Below are 27,497 nucleotides of genomic sequence, written 5' to 3'. Positions count from 1 at the left end.
TGTCTCTCTCTCTCATTCTGTCTGGTTCCATCTTTCTATCTCTGTTTCTCTTTCCTTCTCTCTGAATCTGTTTCTTTTGTTCTGTTTCTTTCTCTCTTTTTCTTTCTCTGTCTCTGTCTGTCTGTGTCTGTCTCTCTTTCTCCCTCCAAGCTGGCTATGATCAATTCAGTCTTCAGATAGCCAGATATCAGTCTTATATTTCATGCCATGACTAGAAGTAAAAGAACAGGAACAACGTAGCAAAATCAACAAATCAGGCAAACAATTGTTTTCACGGTTAGGCTGTTTTTTTTTCTCTTCATAAAAAGTTGTCAAGCCATCTGATAAGCTTTATGCACATCAATATTGCCTTATTTAACTCTCCTTGTTCATTAAATTTTCCTTTTCATTAACTTATTATTTCTGCATCAAATTTTTTAAAAGTGAAAATTTTATCTTTTATTCTAGAAACAATAGGGGGTAATCAAAAATTTATGAATTGCTGGGTGATATCTGCTTTGATATTCCTAAAAGTTACAACTGTTAAAAAAGTTAAAATTCCTATAATTATGGATAATTCCTAAAAGTTATGACTGACTACTTCAACACCTCCCCCCACCCAAACTCAAAAACTTCCTTGATGCTCCATTGTATCTGGGTTAAAATACAAAATCCCTAGCATTTAAATTCCTCCAGAACCTAGCTTTCAGCCACTTTCCCAGTCTTATTTCACTTCAGTCCTTATCATGGCCTCTATCCATTCTAGTAAGTGAACCTGGTATCTCTCTGCCATGTGTATGACTCTCCATAGTCTTCCCATCTCTGCTTATTGTCTATGTTTAGAATGGCACTCCTTCCTCATCTCTGCCTCACACAAGCCCCGGCTTCCTCCAAAGCATACAGCATGTGTCGCAACATACCCAATGCCTTTCTTGATTCTCCTAGACATTAGCAGTCATTTTCTCTTGAAATTACTTTGATCACTTTGTATACATTGCATACTTACTGGTGCACAAGTTATATGCTTCTTCCCAATGGAATATAAGCTCCCTGAGGAAAAGTGGCGATTTTTTCTTCAAATATTTGTTCAATTAAATTAAATTCTAATGTAATTGTTTTTTATTGGTGATTTCCTCTAAAAGCTGATGTTTTGGGGTGTGTTTTCCCATTTCATTCAGGAATATTGCCTTAATTTCAAGGAGAGCCAAGTTTTTCAGCCTCCGCCTCTGATAAGATCATTTCAGCCTCACGAGGACCAAATCAGTTCTCTGGAGATTTGTGCACACGGCAACCGAGTACTGATCATTGCTTCTTCTGCAGACGGCAGCGTTTCTGTCAGTGATGTCTGCGGCTCTCTGATTGGAATATTTGGTCAGGTAGAAATATTGCTCCATTATTATCTCAGGGGAGAGAAGTGAGTGGGGAATTTAGTGCTATCAGGGGGATGATTTCCCTTTGAATCTCCCAGTCGACTAATGTTCATTAGTCAAGAAAGAACTGAATTCTATTTCTGAAGATGCATCAGGAATCACTTGCATCCTGAATACACTTTGCCCTGACTGTTACATTAATCTGTGGTAGAGTGCATTGGGAATCATAAAATGTAATGCCTTCCCTGCCTAGGCTATGATATATTGGCTCTGTATGAATCTTTAGTGTGTGTGTGCACATGTGTATGTATATATGCCAAGCTGTCTCCCCGGTTAGAATGTAAGCTACTTGAAGACTTTTTCTTTTTCTTTTCAGATCTTAGCACAGTGCCAGACACATAATAAGAGCTTAATAATGATAATTGATTACTTGAGTTCAATACTTAGTGTCTTATGACCTTGGGAATGTGGCACTTGGCCTAGTTCTGCCACTTAGGAGGTATGGGAACTTTAGGCAAATCATTCTCTTTTCTCTTAACCTCAGTTTCCTTGTCTGTCTTTTTGATTTTTGTTCAGGACCTGTGATTTCCTTGGGCAAGGAAATTCTACCTTTGTAGGCAACTCATCTGAAACATCTAGTCTCAGAGAGTTAGCTGGGGTACTGAGGTTGTGGTGATTAAAATAATTTTGGGAGACAGTTTTGGGGAAAATTACAATTATTTACAATGAATGATAAAATTTATAATTATATATTTAAATATATATAATTATAAAATTAAAAATTATGAAAATAAAATTATAATAATTATTTTTAAATTAAAATTTTTATGTTTATTTTCAGTTTACAACATTAATTTTCACAAGATTTCAAGTTACAAATTTTCTCCCTATTTTTCCCCTAACCACCACCCCAAAACAGCAAACCCACTGAATACCCTCTTCCCCAATCGGCTCTCTCCTATATCTTCCCCCATCCCCCTCCACCTTTCTGTTAGGGCAAGATGGATCTCCATACCCCAGCGCCTGTATATCTTATTTCCCAGTTGCATGTAAAATAATAATAATAATAATAATTTTTTAAACATTTGATTTTAAAACTTTGAATTCCAGATTCTTTCCCTTCTTCCCTCGTCACCTACCCTTACTGGGAAGATAAGCAATTCAATATAGATTGTACATGTGTAGTTGCACAAAACATTTCCATAGTGGATATATTGTAAAAAACTGACTATATTTCCCTCAATCCTATCCCACCCCTCACTTGTTCTATTTTCTACTTTGACCATGTCCCTTTTCAAAAGTGTGTGCTTCCAGCTACCCTCCCCCTCCAATCTTCCCTCACTTCTATCATTCCCACTCTTATCCCCTTCCTCCCTACTTTCCTGTAGGGTAAGATACCCAATTTAGTGTGTATGTTATTCCCTCCTAAAGCCAGATTCAATGAGAGTAAAGTTGACCCCTTCCCTTTTGCCTTCTTGTTCTTCCCCTCCATTGTAACAATTTCCCTTGCCTCTTTTATATGAGATAATTTACCCTATTCTGTCTCTATCTCCTCTCGTTATATTCCTCTCTCACCTCTTAATTTTATTTAAAAAAAATCATCCCTTCTTATTCAATGGATCCTGTGCCCTCTGTCTATGTATACCTGTACACATATATACATATACTCACATATGTATTCACATGCACATATACCCTCCTATACAGACATATATACATATGTGTGTATACATACACACATTTATATTCCCTCCAACTATCCTCATACTGAGAAAAGTCTTATGAGTTACAATTATTGTTTTTCCATGTAAGAATGTAAATAGTTCAACTTTGATAAGTTCCTTATGATTTCTTTTCCCTGTTTACCTTCTTATGCTTCTCTTACTTCTTGTATTTGAATGTCAAATTTTCTATTGAACTCTGTTTTTTTTCATCAAGAATGCTTGAAAGTCCTCCATTTCATTAAATGATTATATTTTCCCCTGAAATATTATACTCAGTTTTGTTGAGTAGGCGATTCTTGGTTTTGATCCTAGCTCCTTTAATCTCCAGAATATCATATTCCAAGTCCTCTGATCTTTTAATGTAGAAGCTGCTAGATCCCATGTTATCCTGATCATGTTCCACAATATTCAAATTATTTCTTCTTGGCTGCTTGTAACATTTTCTACTTGATCTGGGAACTCTGGAACCTGGCTGTAATATTCCTAGGAATTTTCTTTTTGGGATCTTTTGCAAGAGGTGATAGGTGAATTCTTTCAATTTCTATTTTGCCTTCTGGTTCTAAAGTATCAGGGCAATTTTCTTTGAGAATTTCTTGAAGGATGATTTTTAGGTTCTTTTTTTGATCAAGGCTTTCAGGTAGTCCAATAATTTTTAAATTATCTCTCCTAGATCTATTTTCTAGGTCAGTGGTTTTCCCAATGAGATATTTCACATTGCCTTCTATTTTTTCATTTGTTTGGATCTCTTTATTTAATGGAATTCATTAGCTTCCATTTGCTCCAATCTAATTCTGAAGGAATTATTCTCTTCAGTGAGCTTTTGGAATTCTTTTTCTTTCTGGCAAATTTGGCTTTTTAAGGCATTCTTCTCCTCATTGGCTTTTTGTGCCCCTTTTGCCATTTGAGTTAGTCTATTTTTTTTAAATGCTTTTTTAACTTCTGATTTACATCATTGATTTCCACCAGATTTTGAGTTAGTCTATTTTTTAAGGTGTTATTTTCTTTAGTCAGGTTGTTGACTCTGTTTTCATGATTTTCTTGCATGATTCTCATTTCTCTTCCCAATTTTTCCTCCACTTCTCTTATGTAAGCAGTTCATATTTTTTTTGGAAGCTTTTGGTGCAGGAGTTCTGACTTTGTTGTATTCCTGCCATTCATGCTTTGATCCTTTTTGTCCCCCAAAAAGGAATCTAAAGTTTGATTGCTGTGTTTGCTTTGCTTCCTTTGCTTGCTCATATTGCCACTCAGTTACTTGTCTTTTGAGCTTTTTGCTACAATAGAACTCTGCTTCCAGAGAGGAGAGTTTTGTCCCAAATTGCTGGGGTTTTCACAGCTGCTGGAGCTATTAGTTGGGTACCCTTTATGAAGCTCCCAAAAGCTCTGGCACCTGGTCACACACCCCAGGACCTCCACCCTAGACCGCAATCCAGATTCAAGCAAGTTAAACAAGAGCAATTGCTCTCAGAATGGTTGGTTGGTCCCCCTACAATCAGCAGGCCAGGATATCTGAAGCAGCCACGTGGAGGCAGCTGCATGGCATCTGCACCTCAGCCACTTCTCACCCTAGGAGGCAAGGGCCTGACTGCACCTCCATCCTCCCCAGTTCCAACAGAGTTCCACACTGACCTTTTACTTTGTCTTTGGCCTTTATGGGTTGATTGTCCTGGAAACCGCCACAGCTGCTGGTGATCCACTCTCCCTAAGTCTGCTTCCACGCTGCTAGTAGGGGCCACCTTGAGGCTAAAACTGTGGGCTCATGCAGGGCTGGGCTAGGCTCCCAGCATGCTGTGATGGACCCTTCCTGTAGGCCTGCCGGGGTGCCTTCAGCAGGAGATTTGTTTCTCTCTGTCACTTTATGGGTTCTGTAGCTCTAAAGTTTGTTTAGAGTCATATTTTGTAGGTATCTGAGGTAGTTATGGGGGGAGCTCATGGAGTTTTCCTGCTTCTATGCTGCCATTTTGGCTCCAGCCCCCTAAAATTATAATTATTTAAAATAAAAATTATAATCAATTGTATCAATCATGGCCAGCATATTATTGACTGACATGACAAAAAGACTGAAAAAAAAAGACTCCTTATCCTTTTGTTCCATCAAAAACACTGCAAGGCTGCTTTTTAAGGTTATCTGCCTTTGGACAGGAGGTATTCCATCAATCAGCAATCAACTGTAATTGGTTAACAGTTTAATTAGAGGTGGCCTTTACAAAGAGCAGTGGGTTTACTCCAATGAGGTGCAGAGAGTGATATAACTTCACTCTTGGATAAGGAGTTATCCTTATACCCAAACCACCCTTAGCCTTGGACAGTCTAGACCAAAGGATCTGTCTCCACCCAAACTTGCTTGGATAGAATTCACCTTTGAGTAGAGATTCCAAGTAAGGTTGGGTGGGGTTGTATAGAGGAAAAGTTTAGCTTGACCTTCTGAGACTTGGGTCTAGAAAACAGAAAAAAAGGGAACTCGGAATCCCGCCAAATCATTAGTTATTAACAATCATTTCTTTTAAGGTCAAATGACTGTTCCAAGGTCACACAGTTGCTATATTTCAGTGGCAAGATTTGAAGCTGATCTCCCTAACTCTGAAGTAAATTCTCTATCCCCCACTCCATGCTGCATCATTCTCTGTAGCATGGAAATATTAATATTCATTGGGTTGTTGTGAAGAAAACACTTTGCAGTCCCTGAAGGCAGGGATTACAAGTGAGTTATAATCTTCAAGCTGAGAAGGAAATGGCTATCCAAGATTTTACTTTGCCCTATCAGAGGATTCTGTGCTTCAAGGATTTTTAAGACCATCTGACTCCAGGGCTCCTTAACCTTTGTTATGGTAGACTGCTTTGGCAGTCTGGGGAAGCCTTGAACCTTTAAATACATAAGGTCAAATAAATACAATTATAAGGGAAATCAATTATATTGGAATAACTATCAAAATATTAAAAAAAAGTTAACAGATGCTAGATTAAGAACCATTGATAGTCCAGCCCCTTCATTTTACAGATGGGCATATTGAGACCCAGAGAAATGAAATGCTACACCCAAGATGACAAAGGCAGTAAGAGCAGAGCTGGGATTTGAATCCAGGTTCTCTAACTGCTGATGCAGTGCTCTCTCACCATAGTGCTAAGATTTCTGATAAAAAAGTTCTTGATGAGATGGCTAGAATTTAATTGCCATGGCTTTCAGTCTCAGTGAAATTATGTGGCCAGTGTTATGCAAATTTAACAGACAGTGACAAGTTAATAACGAGAGGTAGAAATGTGGAAAATAAGTTTTCTTCCTTGGTTATCAGTTTTCTCCAGTCCAGAAAGTAAGCACTACTTTGTCTGCCAATTGGCCAAATATTTGGTGCGGGGAGCTTTTAAAAGGAATAGTTCTATTCTCTTTTTGATTCCTGCTTGGTTTTGATTTCCGTGTCCTAGGCATTGATTCTCTGGCTGTCTTTGCTGCAGACAGGTTCTTTTTCACAGGCTTGCTCCTTTGACTAGAATGCTGTACTCATGATCAGAGGCATTAGGGTTCATTTCAGTCAGGTTTCTTGCCTTGTGAATTCTACTGCCTCAGTATCTCAGAGTCTCATAAATGCTTGTTGACTGACTGTTCCTCTCTCTTTCCAGTACCAGTAGCCTGTTGCAGGTCATCTTCAGCCATGTTACTGTAGACTTTGAAACCGACCTCCTTGCATCTATATACATACATGTCACTGTAATGTTGTTCCTTCTGGAGCACAGGATTCTGTGTTTAAAACACTCAAAAAAGAGGTTCAGAGGCTTCCCCAGACTGCTGAAGCACTCCACCGCAACAAAGATTAAAAACCCCTGGAGTCAGAAGGTGTGATGATAATGGGAATTGGAAGATCTTTCCTATCCCCTAATACGTCAAATGTAATCACATGCAGCCTATGGTGGGAGGAGTTTGCTGAAGGGTAGAGCAGAGCCCACAGGAAGGTGGGAGTCAGAGCAGCTAGCTGGTGGGAGAGAGGATACACCCATGGAGACAGCTAGACTTGTAAATATTGGTTGTAGGAAGGCTAAAGGAAGGTGTGGCTCTCTTCTGTATTGTGGTGTATGAACTTCTATGTTGCTATGATGAATTTGGTTTCTTGGTGTTGGGATTTGGTTTTCTGGTGTCTGAATAAATGTTTTGCTTCTCTCTTCTATATGGACTCTGTTATATTTTGTTATTGGGACCTATGCCAGCATATTTACAGTTGCTCTCAGTCTGTGAATATTGTGTTGATGCTACAGATAGTCATAAGCATCCTTGAGGCACAGAAGCCTCTGATTCTATAGGGTTAAGCAAAATCTTGGGTAGTCATTTCCTTTTCAACTTGGTGATTTTAACGTACTCAAAAAGGCAGCTGTGACTCCCCATTCATTACCCACTAAACTCTTGGACCTGGCAAGTGAGACTTCATTCATTCATTCATTCATTAACTCCCTCCATCTTTCATTTATTTTTCCCCAATTTTCCTTCATCCTTGGGCAGCATGACATAGTGGCTCCAGTACTTGGACTTGGCAAAAAGTAAAGCAATTAAACCCCATTTATTCAGCACTGTGTACAAAATACTGTTCAGAACTGGAGCTTCAAACACTAAAGCAAAACGGTTGTTTGTAAGTGGCTTGTATTCTAATGGAAGATACAACACATGAGAGATTTAGCTTCAGCTCAGTGAGCAAGTCTTCAGGACCCTTGGGGTGCAGGTGGTAATGCATCTTCTTTAATGTCATCTCCGCTGATAGAACCAGTCTTTTCTGATGTTGAATTACTTGACAACACCAAGGACTTTTATGGTGAGAACTTTCTTTTATGCATCTTCAGCCAGGCACCAGGTGGCCAGTCTTAACTCTGCGAGGGTTGTTTCTCTGGACTGGGCCTGACTTGGGGGCAGCAGGGGTCTGAGAGCCAGTGCCTCTCAGTGGCAGACCTAACTTCAGATGCAGCCTCAGGCACTCCTTAACTGTGACCCTCAGCAAGTCACTTTGCCTCTCTTTACCCCTATGTTTTCATTTTCAGCAGGAGGGAAGGTTGGATGGGAAGGCCTCTAAGAGCTCTTCTAAGCCTAAATCGATGATTCTCTGATCCTGTTTGCAGGTTTCTCACTCTACCTCATATACTCTCTGTTGCATCCAAACTGGATCAGTTGCCACGCTCACAAACGGGAACCTTCTCACTTTTCAATCAAATATCTCACCTTTCTGCTCTTGCTCACATTTTTTCTCTAGGTTCGAATGCCCTTGGCTGCTCCTCATTCAAATTCTAAATAAATGCTGCCTCCTCTATGAAGCCTTCTATGATTTCACCAGAGTCCTTGGAGCTCCTCTTGTGAATTTTTATTTTATGTTTTATTTATTGTTTATGTTTTTGTGTATTTGTTTTTTGCCCTTTCCATGAGGATAAAGGGTAAACTCAACACATCCCAAATGGAAGTGATTTTCTACCCTCTTAATCTCCTTTTCCTCTTTTTGATGACACTATCACCACAGCCACATAAACTCACAACCTTGGAATCTTTTTCTGCTCTTCCTTTTTCCTTAGCCCCAAATCCAATCAGTTGCCAAATCCTGTCAATGCAGCCTACATAATATATCCCATGTCCATCCACTCCCTCCTCTCCACTCTTATCCTAATTCAGACCCTCATCACTTCTATAAAACTGTATACTCTGAATGAATAGTTCTTCCTTGATCCTGGCCTGCATCCACCCTGGATGTCCTCTGTGTTCTGGAGGCCTCTCCTTTTTCCTTCCTATTTGTTGAAACATTTTTTTCCTTTAGTCTCAGCTTGGGCACCACCTCCCCCACAAAGCCTTTCCTCATGTCACCAGGCTTTCTTCTAAATCAAATTTGCCTCTTTGCTATGATCACATTCTAACGTGTTTCCCAGATACTTGTATATACCTCCTTCTCTCCCCCATCAAATACTGAATTCCTTCAATTTGGGAAGTCTTACTATCATCATCATTTTGGGCAGTGCCTTGTAGTTCCTCAAGTGTTTAATAAGTTATTATGGAATTAAATGAAATTAAATTGTAGGTATATAATAACTGCTGAATGAATGAATGATAATTCATAGCCCAGTTCTACTATTTTTTTAAGGTTTCACAGATTTCTTTTGTTGTTGTTTTTTTATTCCATAGTAGTTTTATTTATTGATTCACCTCCTGTCAAAATACCCAATCCCTTAAATAAGAAAAATAGTAAAGCAAAATGGAACAACGCATGAACCATGTCAGAAAGTGTATTCAACATTCTGCACCTAGACAAAAGAGATGCAAGTATATGTCATACACATTCTTCTGGGATAATAATTTGTTATTATAATAAATCTGAGTCAATTGTATTTTCATGTTTCTTTTTTTAACTTATATTGCTGTACATGATGTTACATTAATTTATAATGTGATTACATGTATTATATGTTTCATTTACTTAGATTATGTATATTATTCTATTGGTGCTATTTTCTTTACTCTATTATTTCTTCACGTGTTTTGCTGAATCCCTTATACTAATAATTTCTTATGCACAATGATATTCTATATTAACTTTACCCAAATTGTCTAACAATTCCTCAATTTAAAGGTATACTTTTTTCTTTTTTTTTTGAATAATAAATTTTTATTAGTATATTTTATTTCCACCCTCCAGGAATTTGATTTCCTCCTTTATCCCTCCTAGAGACCTATATCTCAGATAAAGAAATTTTTTTGAGGAAAGAAGAAAAAATCAATAAAATCAATGCATTAAAAATCCAGCAACACATGCAGTGTTCCATAGCTGTGAACCTTCCATCTCTGCAAAGGTGTCTGAGTGTGGGTGTGGTGGAAGGGGTTTTCTCTAGGGCATGTTTGTCCTTGGTTATTTGGTTTGTTATATTTGAATATATACATTCCTTTTTAACTTCTTTTGTGGCTCTTCTTTCCATTTACATAATTTTAGTCCACGTGTGAATTTCTCTTTGCTTCTGTTTGCTGCATTTTGCATCGCTTGCAGTCAGTTGTTAAGGCAGTCAATAAGCATTTATTAAAATGCCTACTTTGTGCCAGGTACTGTACAGTGGGGTTTGTGGAAGTCTTTCTGTGCTACTCTGTTCTTGTCATGTTTCGTTACATTCACATCATAATTCCCTATTCATTACCTATTCAATGGACATCTACTTTATTTCCAATTCTTTGCTACCCCAAAAGTACTGTCATAAATGGATTAGTGCATTAAGGAGCTTTTCTTTTTGTCATTGACCTTATTACTAGCAGCAGAATCTCCAGGTCAAATGGTATAAGCATTTTTGGCCACTTTATTTGCATAATTTCAAAATCCTTTTCAGAAATGTTGTGTAAATCCACAACAATGCATTAGTGTGCCTCTTTCTATAGCTCCATCGATATTAACTATTCTATCTTTTGTTACTTTTGACAATTTGCTTACTGTGAGATGAAACCTTAGGTTTGTTTTGATTTGCATCGCTTATTAATTATTTGGAGCATTTTTCATATATTTTAAAATAGTTTTACAATTCTCCTTTTGAGAACTATTTATTCATATCCATCAATTATTCATTGTGTAGCACCAATTCTGTCCTGGTAGTAATGATCAAAATCCACAGGAGAGAAACTTACTGTCAATAATTCCTCCAGTCAAGCCCAAATCATGAATTATATCCAATCTGGCCACGCACTGAAATGGAATATTATTCTTTGGTTCAAGATAATTTGTGTGTACCTCGCGTGTAGATCTTCCCACAAAAGCTACCCAGATTCAAGATACACCAGAGATCCCCATTCACTATAAAAACATAGCCCATGAATCTTGACTAATGTGTTTCTTTTTACTAGTTATCCAGAGGACATTATTTGGTCAATTAAGAAATAAGTATTTATGAAAAACTTTCTATATTTTGAACCCTGGACTAGGCATTAAGAGTGCCAACATAAAAGTGTGGCACTCCCTGCTTTAGAAAGAATAACATTCTGCTAGTTCAAAGGTAATTCCTTTTCACATGGAGCAATTTAGTGATAAAGAGGATATGTGAGAAAATGATTTTGTGTAAAAGAAAATATTTATATTAATTATTAAAGTATATAAGATATTTTCCCTCTTTAAGGTGAACATTTTGATATCTAATAGTTAATAGTTAATAATAATCTAATAGTTAATAGATAATCTAATAGTTGTAGAAAAAGAACTTTTTAAAAATAAAAACTGCATATAAAGAAAGTTTTCAGATGAAATTTAAATAGTTTTATACAGAAAATGAACTGATGTAAATACAAAGACTCAAATCTCCTTGTGGATAGTATAAAGTGATATTTCACTTGGAAACTATTTGGTGTTTTGAAGAAGGAGAGAAAGATACTTATTAAAAGTGAAAAAAATATATGACTAATGAGACAGTTTCAATGGACACTCCCCCTCCACCAATGGACACAGGGCCTCACATTTCTTGTGTTACTAAATCAAATATATTTAGTGAAATAACATTAAAAACATAGCCATATAATATTCTTTTCACAAATATGGGATATATTCACTCACAAGTACATCATCAATGAGAAGGACACACTCACTTAGGGAACATGTGGAATAGAGTACATAAGGAAAACATTTGTAAGGCACATGTGTGTCCATAACACATTCTTATAAACACACACATTGTGAACATGTAAGACCAAAGACACTCATGGAGGCATAATTAACACCTCTGTTGTTACAGGGTCATTAATGGTTTATATGCTTATCCCTGTTGGTCTGTTCCCTGTTGGTCTTGTGTCATTTGTAGTATTTTTTAAAAAAAGAACACAACTCAATTCCAGTTTGCAAGGCATATAGTTTCTCCGCAGCATATAGATGTGGCATGTGATCTCTGTGAGGTTTGATCTCTGTTGGTTTCATATGGTCACCATAAAAATGTGTCCCACTGGTCCCATGGTTGCATCTGGTTACTATCAAGCCTGACTTTGCTTGGGCATGTGCCTGTAGAACTTCTCTAGAGCACTCAGAAAGTGTCACTTATCACCATAAGAGGAAAAGTGGACCCAAAATCTCTCTTTTAGTTTATAGTGAGGTCCAAGGGCTTAAGTTTCAGATCCTTTAGGGAGTCAATACCTTCATGCACCCAACATAGAAACTGAGGAAAACCATTAGGAGCTTTTCTCTTCAGAAGCTGTTTATTTTTTCTCAACATCTTGGCTACATTGGGCTTTCAGTGCCAAAGGAAAAAATTTTGTCTCCATGGGCAAAAAGTTCTTTTAGAAAATAGGACATGGGGTGGCCAGGTAGCACAGCAAGGAAGAGCACTGGACCCAGTGTAGGGATGACCTGGGGATCGAATCTGGGCTCAGATACTTAGCACCACACCCAGAAATAACTGGCCATGTAACCTTGAGCAAGTTACTTAACCCCAATTGATTTAAAAAAAAAAGAAAATAGGACAGTCAGATAAGTTGAACTCACAAGCATTGTTAGTCTTTTTAACTCTTCTTTCTCCTACTTACCAGGAAAAAGTTTTATGTCTTAAACCTCTTTGGCTTAGTGTTAAAAAGTCCTTATAAAGCTTTTTTCATTTCTGACTGCCACATTATACACTTTCAGAATATTTCAAGGTGGTCTACCTTTCCAGAAACTGTGATGAGGTATCTGAAAGAAGTGAAAGTCACTATTAAGGTTTTCTGATTTTTAGGATTTTTGAAGACTCCATTTTTTTCAATTCTGAAATTCTTTGTGGTCTCTTATATAATCAAGTATGTATACATGGCTGCACATATGTGAGTGGCAGATGAAGGGGAAGAGTTTAAACCTCTTAGGTGGAGTTACTTGGAGATAACAGTCTATCTCAGTCATTTGCTGCAAATTACTGTCTTTATCGTGTCTGTGTAACCAAATAGCCATGAGCTTTCCTACATGTGAATGAAAAGTAGTTTATGAAAATGACAGCCCAGATTGTCTGGCACTAGATAATGATCTCATTAGTGTTTAAAGTCAGAGAAATAAGAATGGTTTATCCACTAGCTTAAATATAATTAAGACAACTGCCAAAAGGTAATGGTTTTTTTTTTCTTCAAGTGAGATGGAATGAACACCAGCTTGAATAATAGCTAGAACCACTAGAAACCCTATAATAGTCAAAAAGCAAATAGCCTTGGGAAACCCTGAAGTTCATGCCTCACAAAGTGGTGGTGTCCTTTTGGTATTGGGCTTCATTATAGGTTGCCATGCATAATTGATTAGTCTACCATGTCGACCCCATACGAAGATTTTTAATAACTTTATTTTTTCAGTTATGAATTTTTCTTCTAAATCATATCCTATTAAAAGATATGAGCAAAATAAGATCAGAGGAGGAAAAAGGAAATTAAAAAAGAGAGATAAGCAACAACGTATATGCCCATCAATTGAGGAATGTCCGAAAAACCACAGCAATGGTGGATCAAAGTTGGGAGGTGATGAGCCCCATTGCCTAGAGAGTTGGCTTCAGAGATAGGAAGACAGATTCAAATCCTGCCTCTGATATATCTTGACAGGCTGAGGTGATCCTGGGAAAATCATTGAACCTTCAGCACCCTAGGCACCCATCTAAGACAATAAGATGCAGAGAAGGTGCTAATCAGCATTATTGGAGGGAGTTTCCTGTGCCAATGAAACCACAAGACCAGTCCTTAGACATATCTTAAAGTAATAGAATATTATTGTGCTGTCAGAAATGGTGAATGAGACATTCAGAGAAACATGGAGGATGTGCAAGGCTAGCACAATGAAATAGACAGAAACTGAAAAATAGCACATAATGAATATAATAATGTAAACCAAAAGCTCACCAAAAGGAAACGGAGTAATTTAAAAAAACAGTGAAGCTTCTACAGAACATGACATGCAATACCCTTTTCTCTTCAGTAGCAGAGAGATCAGGAACAGCTAGGGCAGACTGTTGGCTACATTAGCAGTTGGTGTAACTATGGGATATTTTTACTTAATTATTTTTCAATATCACAAAGATGGGTCCAATATGGAGAGAAGGGGGAACATTTCTCTTCTCAAGAAATAAGTACAATATAAAGACAAAAGACATCAACACAACAATTGGTTTTTTAAAAGAAATATGATCAGAGCCTGTGAAAACCATCCATAAATTAAAAAAAAACACATCAATATCTGGAATGGGTTTTCAAGATGGATTTACCACTTTGTAGGTAAGATGGAGAGAGAACAGTTGTCAGAAAATCAATGTTCCCCCCCCTCCCTTTTTAAAGGTCTTTTTATGTGTTATAAGTGCACATCTTGCTTGGAATTTTTTTTTAATCAGGAAAAGTAACTTGGTTTTCATAGTTCAAGCTAATTTTTCCATCCTTTCAGGTGGAACACTGGCGGATTAAAAGTAATGTCCCCCTTCCTCAAAGAGATGTAACTGAACTTCCAGCAATTGAAGATGTCCCAAGGGCAGTTGCTTTACTGCCTGAGGAAGGACCTTTTGTGGTCTCCACAGAACAAACTGGCTTTGATATGAAGGGTAAAGGTGACTCGTAAGTTGTTTTTTGGTTTAGATCAAGTGTTTTCTACAACAGGTCTATTGATGTATATTTTATGTCAAGAAAGGAAGTGTTAGTGCATATCCCTGCTCTCTGGATGCAGGCCTTTGGGAGTGAGGGTAAGATGAACAGAATTCTATGCAAGCTTTAGGTGTAGCTTTACTTCTCTAGTGGGACTCACTGAGAAAATGGATTGGCATGTACTGTGGGGCCAGATTGCTTTAGTTAATTCCTAAATAACACTGGGCCTTGTCCACAAACACAGGGCATCTTCCCCTCTCCTCCCTCTTGCCCATTGCTACTTGCTTCAAATTAGTAAGTTCCCTTAATAGAAAGTTTATAGTGAGATTCCTTTTCTCACTGAAAAGTTAAATTTTCAGCATTAAGGGGAGGGATGGGGGGGGGGAGAAGAGGCCTCTTGTCAAAAGGGGGGTTATAGATCTGACATGAAAAAAAAGCGGGAAATGTCGGGAGAGGGACAGGCACAGGCACGCTTTAGAGATATTATGGGTTTGGTTCTAGACCCCCGTAATAAAGTGAATATTGCAATAAAATGTCACATGATTTTTTTTTTGGTTTCCCAGTGCATGTAAAAGTTATGTTTACACTATATTGTGGCCTATTAAGTGTGTGATAGCTTTATGTCTAGAAATGTACATACTTAATTTAAAAAATACTTTATTGCAAAAAAAAGCTAGCCATCCCTGGAGCCTTCAGCAAGTCATAATCTTTTTTAAAAAAATATTATCCACTTTTTTTGTTTGCTTTTTGGAGGGGTGAGGGCAAGGCAATTGGGGTTAAGTGACTTGCCCAAGGTCACACAGCTAGTAAGTGTTAAATGTGTTAAACTGGATTTTGAACTTAGGTCCTCCTGACTCCAGGACCAATGCTCTATTCACTGCACCACCTGGCCACCCCAAGTCATAATCTTTTTGCTGATGGAGAGACTTGCCTCCATGTTGATGGTTGCTGACTGATCAGGGTGGTAGTTGCTAAAGGTTGGGGTGGTATGGAAATTTCTTAAAATAAGACAACAATGAAGTTTGTCCCATCAATTGACTCTTCATTTCACTTGAACACTTAGAGGCCATTATCAGGTTGACCTAATTGACCTAATCTCACTACTATTGTGTCTCAGGGAACAGGCAGGCCTGAAGAAAGTGAGAGATGTCAGAATAGTTGGATTGGTAAAACAGTCAGAAGATATACAACATTTCTCTTGCTAAGTTCACTGTCTCATATGTTCATGGTTCATGTAGTCCCAAAACAATTACAATAGTAGGATCAAAGATCATTAATCCCAGATCATCATGACAAATATAATAATGGAAAGTTTGAAATATTGTTAGAATTACCAACATGTGACACAGAGACATGATGTGAGCACATGCTGTGGGGGAAGTGGCACTGATAGCCTTGTGAATGCAGTCGCCACAAACTTTTGATTTGTTTAGAAAAATATCAGTGAAGTTCAATGAAGCCAGATATGCCTGGACTGAAATGATGCCTGTGAAGGTGGAAGGGAAAATTCCCGGACAGCTAGCGAAAATACACGTAAAGTGGAGAATAAAGAGTCTTGTGGAAGGAGCCAGAAAGAACAGAGCACATAGAGGGAAATGAGATATTTGAAGAGAGGAAAGTGAGTCAGAAGCCAGGTTAGAAAGAGCTTTAAAAGCCAAACAGGGAAGTTTAGAGTTGATCCTGGGGGTAATAAGAAGCCACTGGAATTTATTGAATGGGAGTGTGTGACATGGTCAGACATGCACTTGAGGAAGATCGGTTATCAGATAACTAAGTGAAGGATGGATGGAAGTAGGGGGTTATTAAATCAGCAAGATTAATTAAAATGCTATTCCAGTAGTTGAGGCAGGAGGGAATAAAGACATGAGACAGGATTATAAAAATATCAGAGCAGAGAGAGGGGTGTGCGTGTGTGGGGGAGGAGGTTGCAAAGGAAGGATCAACAAGGTTTAGCAAGGGATTGTCTATGTGGGGTGAGGGAAAGTGAGCATTCACAGATGAAACCTAGATTATTAGCCTAAGAGACTAGGAAGTAGGTGATCTGAGAGTCATTTGCATAGAAATAATAATTAAATCGATAGGAGCTGATGAGATCATCAAGCAAAAATTGTAGAGAGAAAGAAGAGAAGAGGATACAAGATAGAACTTTATAGATAGAACAAGATAGAACAAGATGATCAGGGACATGTCCCTGATTATCAAGGGCACTTGGATGAGACTCCCACCAAGCAGACCAAGAAGGATTGTTCAGAAAGGTTAAAGGCAGAGCAAGAGAGCAGTGACACAGAAACCTAGTGAGAAGAGAGTATGAAGGAGAAGAGAATGATGGACAGTGGCATAGCCTGCCAAGAGGTCAGGAAGGATAAGGACTGAGAAAAGACCATTAGTCTTGGCAATTCAGGAATCATGAGTGACTCTGAAGAGGGGGTGATTCAATGAGGAGGGCAGAAGTTTAAATCCAGAGAGTTGAAAGAGAGTGAGAGGAAAGGAAGTGGAGGCACAAATAGTAAATGGTCCCCACCAATGGCACTATACTTTGGACATTTTTTCCCCCTTTTGTATAGAGAATTCCCAGTGGGCAGACTCCTTCCAATGCACACTGGTGTCTGATCTGAGACTTACCATCTTAGACAGTCTCTTGATGTACCTAGAGGTTAAATGACTCTCCTAGGCTCACACTTGATGACTCTTTGAATGTACTATATTTGAATACTTCCTCAAATTGCTTTGCATTTCGTATGTAGCATGAATATGAATATACTTATGAACACATATGGTTTCACCCTTTAGAATATAACTACCATGAGGGCAGAGGTAGTTTAATTTTTGACTTTTTTTCCCAGCAACTGGCACCATGTCCGACATAGGACAGGTACTAATAGAAGCTTATTTCTTGATTGAATGCTACATTTTACTATTTATAGCAGTAATTCTAGCCTAAAAATAATGAGAACCATACTCCTACCTATTTACCCCCCCAAATATGCTGATAATATTTTCCCACTCAGAACCTAATCTTTGTCAGCATATCTGATGAAACCTTTTAATATAACACTTACCATTTAATCCCTTTATACAAATAAAGCTTTCTTTAATTCATATCAATTGATGTGTTAAGATAATGTAATCTTCAATATGTTTTCTTTTGCAAAATATAAATGCCTATTTTAAAAGAATGTTTATCTTCCCAAAGGGCAAGAGGTAAGTATTTGCACTATGCAAAGAACTTATATTTTTCTTTTACAAATTCTTGAAAAAACCTGAAGCAAGGTCACCAGTGCCCAAGATACCTCACTGGAACGGCTAGCACAGCTTTCATCAGTTTCTGAAATGTGACCAGGAAGTTCATTTATAAAACTTCAGAGTTCAATGAAATTATCAACTCTATAACATCTTTTGTTGCCAGAATCCAGTACTAAGGGGGTTACTAGACATCACTTCTAAGAAAACAGGATTCTGAAAAATGTTCCAATTTTATTGAATCAAGACTGTTAATTCAAGGGGAGAACCTTGTCAGCTCTTATACCACTCAAAAACATAAAAGAAAAAGAAATTTGAGAAAGGCTTTTAGAAAAATTGAGATGAAACATATATGGAAAAGTATTAAGCCATAACAAAAAAAAAGAAAAAAGGAAAAGAAAAAAATCAAGAGAAATAACAGAAAGAAATGTTATCTCCTTAAAGGCAAGGACTACTGTCATTTCAGGTAACTTTATATCCTCAGTACTTAAGAGGGGCTAACACACAGTAAGCACTTAAAAATTAGTTGTTTAGTTATTTCAGTCATGTCCAATTTTCTGTGACCCCATTTGGTCATTTTCTTGGTAGAGATACTGGAGTGGTTTGCCATTTCCTTCTCCAGTTCATTTTACAGATGAGGAAACTGAGGCAAACAGTGTTATGTGACTTACCCAGGGTCATGCAACTAGTAAGTGTCAGAGGTCCATTTTAAACTCAGGTCTTCCTGACTCCAGTTCTGGTGCTCTATATTCACTGAGCCACCTAACTCCCCTAGAAAGTTCTAATCAAATTGAATCAGATGAAAAGAATGTTTAACAATGAAAGGAAGAAAAGTGTTCAAGAAGGAAAAATGGAGAATGAAGTTAAAATTTTTTTTATTAAGCTATGTTCTCATTTTGAATCCTCATAATCTTTCATGGGATTAATAGCTTGGTTGAATATTTTCCTCTCTGCTTATACAAATAGTTTCTGGTTTCCATGGTGCTCAAAGTATTTTATAAAATTTTGCCTAGAAAGTAGGTGGGAAGGATATTAACTTTAAGTCCTGGGAAGCATATGAAAATTAGAGTTTTTCTTTAAAATCTTGCCTGAAGGCCTTAAAGTAAGTTAGTAATTGAGTTAAAAACACAATATGACTCTCTCATCTCCAACACCTAAATGTAGCAAGCAGAATGCCCTGTCTCTGGAAAAAACAAAATGCAAATGAGAAAGACATGCTAGATAAGGATATAAGACATACAAAATACAGTATTCCTAAACTAACAGAAAATTATTTCAAACCTGGACAATTCCCAATAAGATTGTTATTGTTCAATCATGTCTGATTCTTCAAAATCCCATTTGGGGTTTTCTTGGTAAAGCTACTAGAGCAGTTTACCATTTCCCTTCCCTAGCTCATTTTACAGATGATAAAACTAAGGGAATCCAGGGTTAAGTGACTTGTCCAGAGTCACACATCCAGTAAGTGTTTTTATACTTAGTGATCACGAAATCATGGAATCTTGAAGGTGAATAGGAATTTCAAGATCATTTAACCTAATAATAGGTTAATAATAACCTTCTTTAGCATCCTAAACAACAGTCATTCCTCCTCTGATTTCATACCTCCAGTGAGAGAAACTCAACTCTCTCAAATGTTAGAAAATCCATCGTTGGAAAATTCCATTGTTATTGACCACGTGGAAGCAAAATGTACTAACTCATAACTTTCACCTGAGTCCAAGTCTGTTTTTAGGAGCAGCAGAGAAAGTCTGTGCCCTCTTGTCCATCAAAGTTATTCAAATACGAGATCATGGCTGTCTTTTCTCCTGTTTAACTTCACATCCAATTCCATTCCATTCAATTAAAAAAGCATGCATAAACACTATGCTAGTCATTGAAGATTCAAAAACAGAAATGGTATACAGCCACTTCATTGACTGAGATTCCATCCATTATGTAATGCAAACAGAGAGTAGACCCTAGATATTTTGAGGAGGATGCCAGCATTAACAGGAAGATCGGGCAGAATGATGGATAAAAGATGACCCATCAATTAAATCTTGAAGGAATTCTAAGAGGTGGCGGCCAGGTAGGAATACTGGAATAAATTATGGGCATACGGGATTGTCTGTATACAAAGTTACATGAGGGCTGGCCATTAGAAGCTGGGCTAACACCTTTAGCATTGATGATTGATAGAGGAATTTCAATTAATTCTAACCCATCTAGGTGAAAGAATGGGAACACTGAGGCAAAGTCTTTAAAGACCATTGAGATCATTACAAGCACTCTGAATTTATGGGAGCGTCAGGAGGGAATATGATTGAATAGTTTAAGTCTCTGGGCAGCTTATTATCTTACCAACACATCACACTTGAGATATGGTCAGCAAATAAAATGTGAAGGTCGATAGATACACAGAAGAGAAATACACAAAAGATTGAAATCGCCTTTAAAGTCATAGGTAAAGATGAAATGAAACATTGGGGAAAATGACAAGTGACTTTTGTAAGCTATCTGTAGCAATAACAGCCTGTGAAATGTGTGACAAATGACGGGCTGTGAGGTCTGCATGAGTCATTGAAAATTAAGTCTGAAAAATGGCCCCCTAGCAACTTTGGCATGGTTGTGGGGTGATGTGGGAAGACAAATCTCCTGACCTTGGCGACAGTGGTGGAATACTGAGTGAGTTATTAGATCACAGGTCATAGACTTAGAGGTCATTTTATCCAACTCCTTCATTTTTTAGATGAAGAAACGAAGGCTCTGAAAGGATTTGCTCAAAGTCACATGGTCCTACTAAGTGATAAGAGGTTTCATACCCACATCTGAGTGCAAATCTTAGCTGACTACACTGTACAGTAGAAAAGGACCCTGTAGCAGAGGAATTTCTAGATGGTGCCTGGGGAGCATATCCCATTCTCATCAGAGGCTTGGGCACAGGGCAAGGCAAAGGATCCTCCTCCCTCTCTACCCCCCCCCCATCAATTTATGAAAACCATCTGAGGCATGAAGCTATTTTGTGGGGGAATATCTGCATTCACAAAATTAACAATCCTTCAAGTATTGAAAGACATATAAATAGTAATAACCAATAACGAAAGGTGCCATGGTCTAGTGAATGGAGGACTGGCCTTTGAGTCATGACTACTTACCTTTATTAACTCTGTGACTATTGGTAAATCACTTAAACTCTCTGAGTGTGGATGGGGGATAATAATGGTAATAGTTACAATGCCTTTATTTGCCACTAGGATTGTTGTGAGAATCAAATGGAACACACACACACACGAAGGATGGCATCTGTTATTGTCCCTGGTATATCAATTCTCATTAGCACAGTAACAGATGGAAATATCCCTAAACATGTAAAACACTTTACCAAATTTAAAGTACCATATAAATGTGTTGTTGTTATTGTTATTACCAATACTACTACATAAAACTCTGCCTGCCCTATATTTCCTGTTCCTCCAAATAACTGGTTTCCATGGAAATAAAAGAATGTCTTATTCTGTGTCTGACAGTGATGCTGCCAACCAATTAGATTGTGATAGACTCTTTTGGTTTCTTTTCCAATCATGGAGTTAGGTGGAATGTGTTCATGCCTTGGAATTGGGCTGGTGATAGATATGAAGGAGATCATGATATCTCAGGTAGGGAAGGGATCACAGAGATTATCTAGTCTATTCCAATCATCTCATTTTAGAGATGAGAAAACTGTAAGTGGGATTAAGTAACTTTACTAAGGGCACACAATTGGTACCAAAAGCAGGAACTTATCTCCAAATTCCAATCTAGAATCTTTTCGTTTTACCATGAAGAATAGTTAAATGCCCATCTGGTGCAATTCTAGTGGTTCTAGAAGCACCCTACCACCAAGAAGAGATTTCCTTTACCTTCTTGCTGATACCGGAATTACTTAATTAGGGCCAGAGCCTTTTGTAATAAAATTAGAGGTTGCATATATGTTGCAGATATCCCTAGGAGAGGAAATATCCTTCACTGGGATTCATAGTAATGAGCAATGATTGTAGATCCTTCCCTGAGCACAGTATAGGTAGGGATAAGAGAGAAGACAAATGACTGAAGTAAGATGAGGGGACAAAAGGATATAGAAAAGAAGGTCATAGGGGCAGTAAGATGTTGCAGTGGATAGTGCACTGTCCCTGGAGTCAGGAGGACCCGAGTTCAAACCTGGACTCAGACACTTGCTACCTGTGTGACTCTGCCTCCTAAACCAAAACAAAACAAAAGAAAGAAAAGAAAAGAGGGTCTAGGTAAGGGTAGGAGAGAAGAGAAAAAGCGGTGAAGTAGGTCAATTACTTTATAGTTTTACCAAAGGTTAGAGTTAACTGCCATTTAATCCAAGAAATAAATGTAACATGACCAGCTGAGATTATTGATACAGTTTATGTCTATGGAGTAGAAGTAGGTCGTGTTTTGCTATAAATAGGCAGCATAGAGAGATTTCTTGGGCAGCTCTAGTCTTGCAGGTTGACTAGGGAATGGCCTCAAGTTTGAGATTCCACAAGTTAGAGAGTTTAGGTATTGGACCTTCTAGACAAAGAAGAACATCACTCACATGGTTCTTGAATGACACATGGTCTTGGGTAAAGGCGAGGACTGGCCATATTGCCCCTGCAGCTGAGGGACTCAAGCCACATCATGGGGAATGGAGGATGTGATTAGGACCTTATCACCTCCCTTCCCCGCCACACACACGCTCCCTCGCCATTAAAGTGCCTCATTCAGTCTGTGTAGGTCTGATGGGAAGGGGATTATTTATCCAGCAGCCATAAGGTATGTTTATCTTCTCTGAGGAAACATATTACAATTCTTGGGAGACTGTGTTCCAGCTACCTAGGAACAATGTGGGTAATTCCCCTTCCTAGATATTCTGATACCCAAATTTGGGCAATCTCTAATCTGGGAATCGCAAACATTGACCCATCTCCAAGTCAATCTGCAACATTAATGTTGCCCAAGAAATCTCCCCTTTCTCAGTAGAAAGCTTAGATTCTTTGATCATATTTCCTAGCAAATTTAAAGTACATATACTACACTGCCCCCGCACTGAAATTCAGAAATATTCTCTGATTTTCTCTGATTTATTCCATCTCAGTTTATGTAGGTGAGCACTTACCTTTTTTTTTTCTGCTATGTGTTTCAAGACATCTATCAATGTGCTCCATTTGCTATCACTGCTCAATGTCAAAGTATTGTTCCAATTCTACCTCCAAGTTTAATTCTCTTCCAAAGGTTGATTATGAGTTATTTTTTCTATATATATTTCTATGTTTTCTGTATCTGTTATAAGCCCCTCATGAGTCCTTGGGTATCTTGTGCATTTTCTATATCTGTTTATGGGCTTAAGTCCTTCATGAGTCTTACATTTTCTGGGGGGTGAAATAAGGCTTTGACATATACAATACACACTTTATTACCTGGAATATCTTTGAGGGAGCTGAAGGACCCTTTTACCCATATTTGGAGAAATCAAGATATGAAGTATGCCAAGGCTTTATTTTGACATCGTCTCTGGAATTAACCATAGAGTTTGGGATTAATGAGTCAAAAAGAGAAATCGATGTGTGCTGGTCATCTCCCAGGACTGAACTTCATTTGGAGGAGTCCAGTCACTGGGTGGATCTTGCAATAAAGTTTATAATTGAATACTCTAATCATGGAACTTTAGAGGCTGACAGAGACCCCAGAGTCATTTAAAGTAATTCCTTTCACTCTATAGATGATGCAGCTGATACTCTTCTAAGAAGGGATATGCCTGATACTAAGTAGCAGAGCCAAAATTTAAACAAAGATGTCTGATTGCAAATATGCTGCCCATTCAGTGGAACATTATTAGCTCCTTAGAAGCAGGGTCTGGTTTTCATTTAACTTTAGATACTCAATACTTCATATACAGATACTTTATCCACTATACCATTAAGCCTCCTATGAGTTGCTTAATAAAGACTTGTTAAACAATAGGACTCAGAAATCGTGGTCTTAATTTGTATTCTTTAGGGATAATTATGAATCAAGTCAGCTCAAATATATATATTACATTGATAAGTCCACTGCCAATATCCAATAATTTGGGCTGTTTTTTTTTGCATATTTTTCTCTCTGTACCTCTCACCCTTCCAGATTGTGAATAGGGTATAGTATATTACAGAGAAGAAATTTTTAAAAGAAGCAAACACTTCTACTCCAGAGATTTTGACTTTTTAATTCCATTACCCAAGTACTATATGAATCAAAGTAAAGGTGGCTGGGTCATGTAGTAAGGCTGAGGAATAACCTTGTAACACTTCATGTGCTCCACCAGTACTTTTGGTTGTGAGCAAAAAATGAGAAAATTTTCCAGCAGGTGGATTGGACTCCCAGTCCATATGAGGAAGGACATGCACAAGAGTGTTATTGGATGGGCAAGCACTGATGGGTTATGATTAGCATCATGGGAGAAGCAACAAGGCACTTACTTTCACTGCATCATCTCAGTATACCTTTTCCTTAGATGTGGCATAGAATTGTGTTTGGCCCTTCTCCATCTAGACATCACCTTGAGACATTTTATTAAAAGGTGTGATTTGGCAAGTGCCCAGAAAGGGCTAAAAAGAAAATAAAAATGTTGATTCCTGAAACAGCAAACATTCTTATAAATTGTAAATTGTGTTGTTACTCTTCATTTGTCATTAATATTTTATCCCATAATGGATTGTTTTGTCCAGGTTCAACCCAGGGGAAAATAACAATTCTGGCACTAACTCTAAGGAAAGTACAACTTTGAAGAAAAAGACATACAAATTCTGCCACAGTGGACTGATACCGAAGTCATCAAGTGAGCACTTATCATTAGCATAGCCTTCTCGTCATTAGGAAGCCATCAGTCAGGTAACAAGCATTTATTAAGTGCTATTATGTGCCAGACACTGGGCAAGGCTAGAGATTGATCAGGTTATGAAGTGCCAGTAGATTTACTGATTAGAAAAGAACTGCAAAAAGTAAGGGAAAACAAAGGTCATCTTCCCATACTGAGTTATTTTCTCTAGGGACTGAGATGGGAACTGGTTTATGGCTCACATCACAGTCTATAATAATGTGATTTCTCCCACTGCCAATCTTCTCTCTGCTGATGACTGAGGGAAACTTCACTCTCTGAGAAATCAGTTGTTGTGTGAAGAATTCAGGCTGAGCTATAAAAAGATCCATTGTTATTTGATAACATTAAATAGAAATTGTATAGAATGACATCTTGAATTAAGCCCTTTGTTTATTTCCTTTCCCTCATCTTCTATCACATGGAGTAGAAGGCTCAATTTTTCTTTTTTTTTGGTCCAAGTCATTTTATGGGCATAATTAAAATGGATTCTCATCACCTTGTGCACATATTCAATACAATAGAGCCACCTTAGTTAACATTTCAGCAAAACTAAAGAGCTCTTCCTAGCTCAGACCTTTCTGCATTCTATTTTTAAGGGCTTATTTCTGTAGCTTTTAAAGGGACTACACAAAGAACTCTATTTCTTAATAATAGAAAAGAAATTGGAGATTTTCCAATGTGGCAGAATCCTTGTTTCTATGTGAAAATGACTAAAGAATAAAAAAATAAAAATAAAAATGAATGGAGAGTGTTAGGCGCCTTTTGGTCCCTTTGAATAAAAAAAGGACCACTGATTCAATTGGCCCAGCTGTGTTTACAGCATTTGCCCAGCACTGCAGCTGCAAGAGCTGAGGAAGGAGAGATTTGAAAAGTTCACTTGACTGGTAAACTCTCTTCATTCTGGGGACTTAATGATTTTTTAAAAATCTGTTGTTCTGGAGGTGCATTTAGGTCATTACATATTGGAACCCTGGAGGAAGTGGCAGAGGTGAACAAACCTGGTCTCCTTGCCAACCCTGAGAAATATTTCAGGGAAAAGCCAGAGGAGGGATGCCCTAAAAACCTAAAGATTGTCTCACTTGCAGAAAGTAAGTTTCCCATTCTTGCATCTTTGTTATTCTCTCCAGGATGCCCTTCTTACTAAAAAGGAAGAGAAAGAAAAGAAAGAAATGTGGGTTAAGGTGGAATGGGGAGTAAAGTCAGATGCTAAGACAGCTCAAGGTGCTGATGCATGCTTTCTGAAAGGACAGTCAAGGGCCTGTGGAACCATGCTGAGATTTGAGCAGAAACATTTTATTTGGTAACTTTTCAGAAGTCAGACCACGGAACATTTCTTATTATGATTTGGCCATTGATAAACCATCTTCTCCCAAATCGCCTTAATTAATTCTCAAAACTTAGTGAACCAAGGAAGAAGAAATGCTGAAAGAGAAAGTCAAAGACGGGTTTCTGGTGCTCTGATCTTGTTCTTGTCATGTCACGTGCAATTTCTAGAGGATACTTAAGGGTACTATTTTGAAGCATTGTATCCTTACTAGTAGAAATATATGATGATACGATAAGAAAAATCAATTTAGAAAATAGAAGTAATTTTTTGAGCATTCTGACAAAAAGTGGGTCTGAAAAAATGTGTTGATTTTCCTTAGAATTCAAACTTCTTTTTCTTTCTTCTTATATAAGGGACTCTAGTTGAATTTCAAAAGAGAGACACAATAGTTGCTATATAAGAATGGAAAGTCAAGATCAGAGATATCAAAATGGTGGCTGGCAAAACTCCTGAGGCCAGATTAACATGTGATTGGGTAATGTTTAACAAAATGAAGAAATAACATAGATGATATTAACATGTGATTTTCTAGGTCAATATTATCTCCTGTAAGATGTTTCTTTTTCTTCATCTTTAAGTTTTTTTAATTTTTAATTTAAATACAAAAAAGAGAACATTTCATGTACAGAGATCAACATAAAAAGAGGATTCAATATAAAACCATGAATTTCCATTTTGTACTGTTTACTTAAAAAAAACTATGTAATAAATACTACACAACATTTTTAAATCTATGCTTCTTTTCCATATATCTTCTAAATTTTCTTTTATTCTATGCTATGTATTTTAAATTTTTTTTCCTCTCTCACTCCCCATCCTGCCCTAGCAAAAACTACTATTACATAAATATGTGTATGTATGCATATATGTATGAATTTATGCATTTTGTTATTTTTTCTTGTTCGGCAAAATATTTTTTTGATAATTTAATTGGGATGGTATTGAATAAAAAGATGTCTAGGTAAAATTGTTATTTTTATTACATTGGCTCTGCCTACTCATGAACAATTACTATTTCTCCAATTATTTAAATCTGACTTTATTTGTATAAAAAGTGTTCTATTATTATATTCATGTAGTTACTGGATTTATTTTGGTGAGTGTACTCCCAGGTATTTTATGCTGTCTACAATTATTTTTATTGTATCTTATTTCTTCCTATCTCTTCTTGAAAGGTTTTGTTGCGGATATACATAAAAGTATAAATAAATACATACATATGGAGAGAGAGAGAGAGAGAGAGAGAGAGAGAGAGAGAGAGAGAGAGAGAGAGAGAGAGAGAGAGAGAGAGAGAGAGAGAGAGAGAGAGAGAGAGAGAGAGAGAGAGAGAGAGAGAGAGAGAGGATCAGTACAAGTCTCACCCATTTTGCAGCCACATAAATTCATACTACCCCAATTTTGAGGAAAAAATTATGCTGTACCTAGAAGAAATGAGTCCAATACTAAGGAA

General features: G+C 37.5%; 1 protein-coding gene across 1 annotated transcript in view; it reads left to right on the top strand.

Annotated features, from left to right (window-relative positions):
- Positions 1-27,497, top strand: part of WDR49 (WD repeat domain 49) — a 149,502-nt gene that overhangs the window by 107,387 nt on the left and 14,618 nt on the right. The window contains exons 14-16 of the mRNA XM_069083622.1: positions 1,158-1,355; positions 14,419-14,585; positions 25,672-25,808. Of these exons, the coding sequence (XP_068939723.1) occupies positions 1,158-1,355; positions 14,419-14,585; positions 25,672-25,808 (502 nt within the window). The remainder of the gene's footprint in view (positions 1-1,157; positions 1,356-14,418; positions 14,586-25,671; positions 25,809-27,497) is intronic.

Source organism: Petaurus breviceps, unplaced genomic scaffold, assembly GCF_028583685.1.
Source record: "Petaurus breviceps papuanus isolate PSGF00001 unplaced genomic scaffold, PetGlider_PUasm1.0 173, whole genome shotgun sequence".
NCBI classification, from domain to species: domain Eukaryota; kingdom Metazoa; phylum Chordata; class Mammalia; order Diprotodontia; family Petauridae; genus Petaurus; species Petaurus breviceps.
This window is presented reverse-complemented; position numbering and strand designations above follow the sequence as displayed.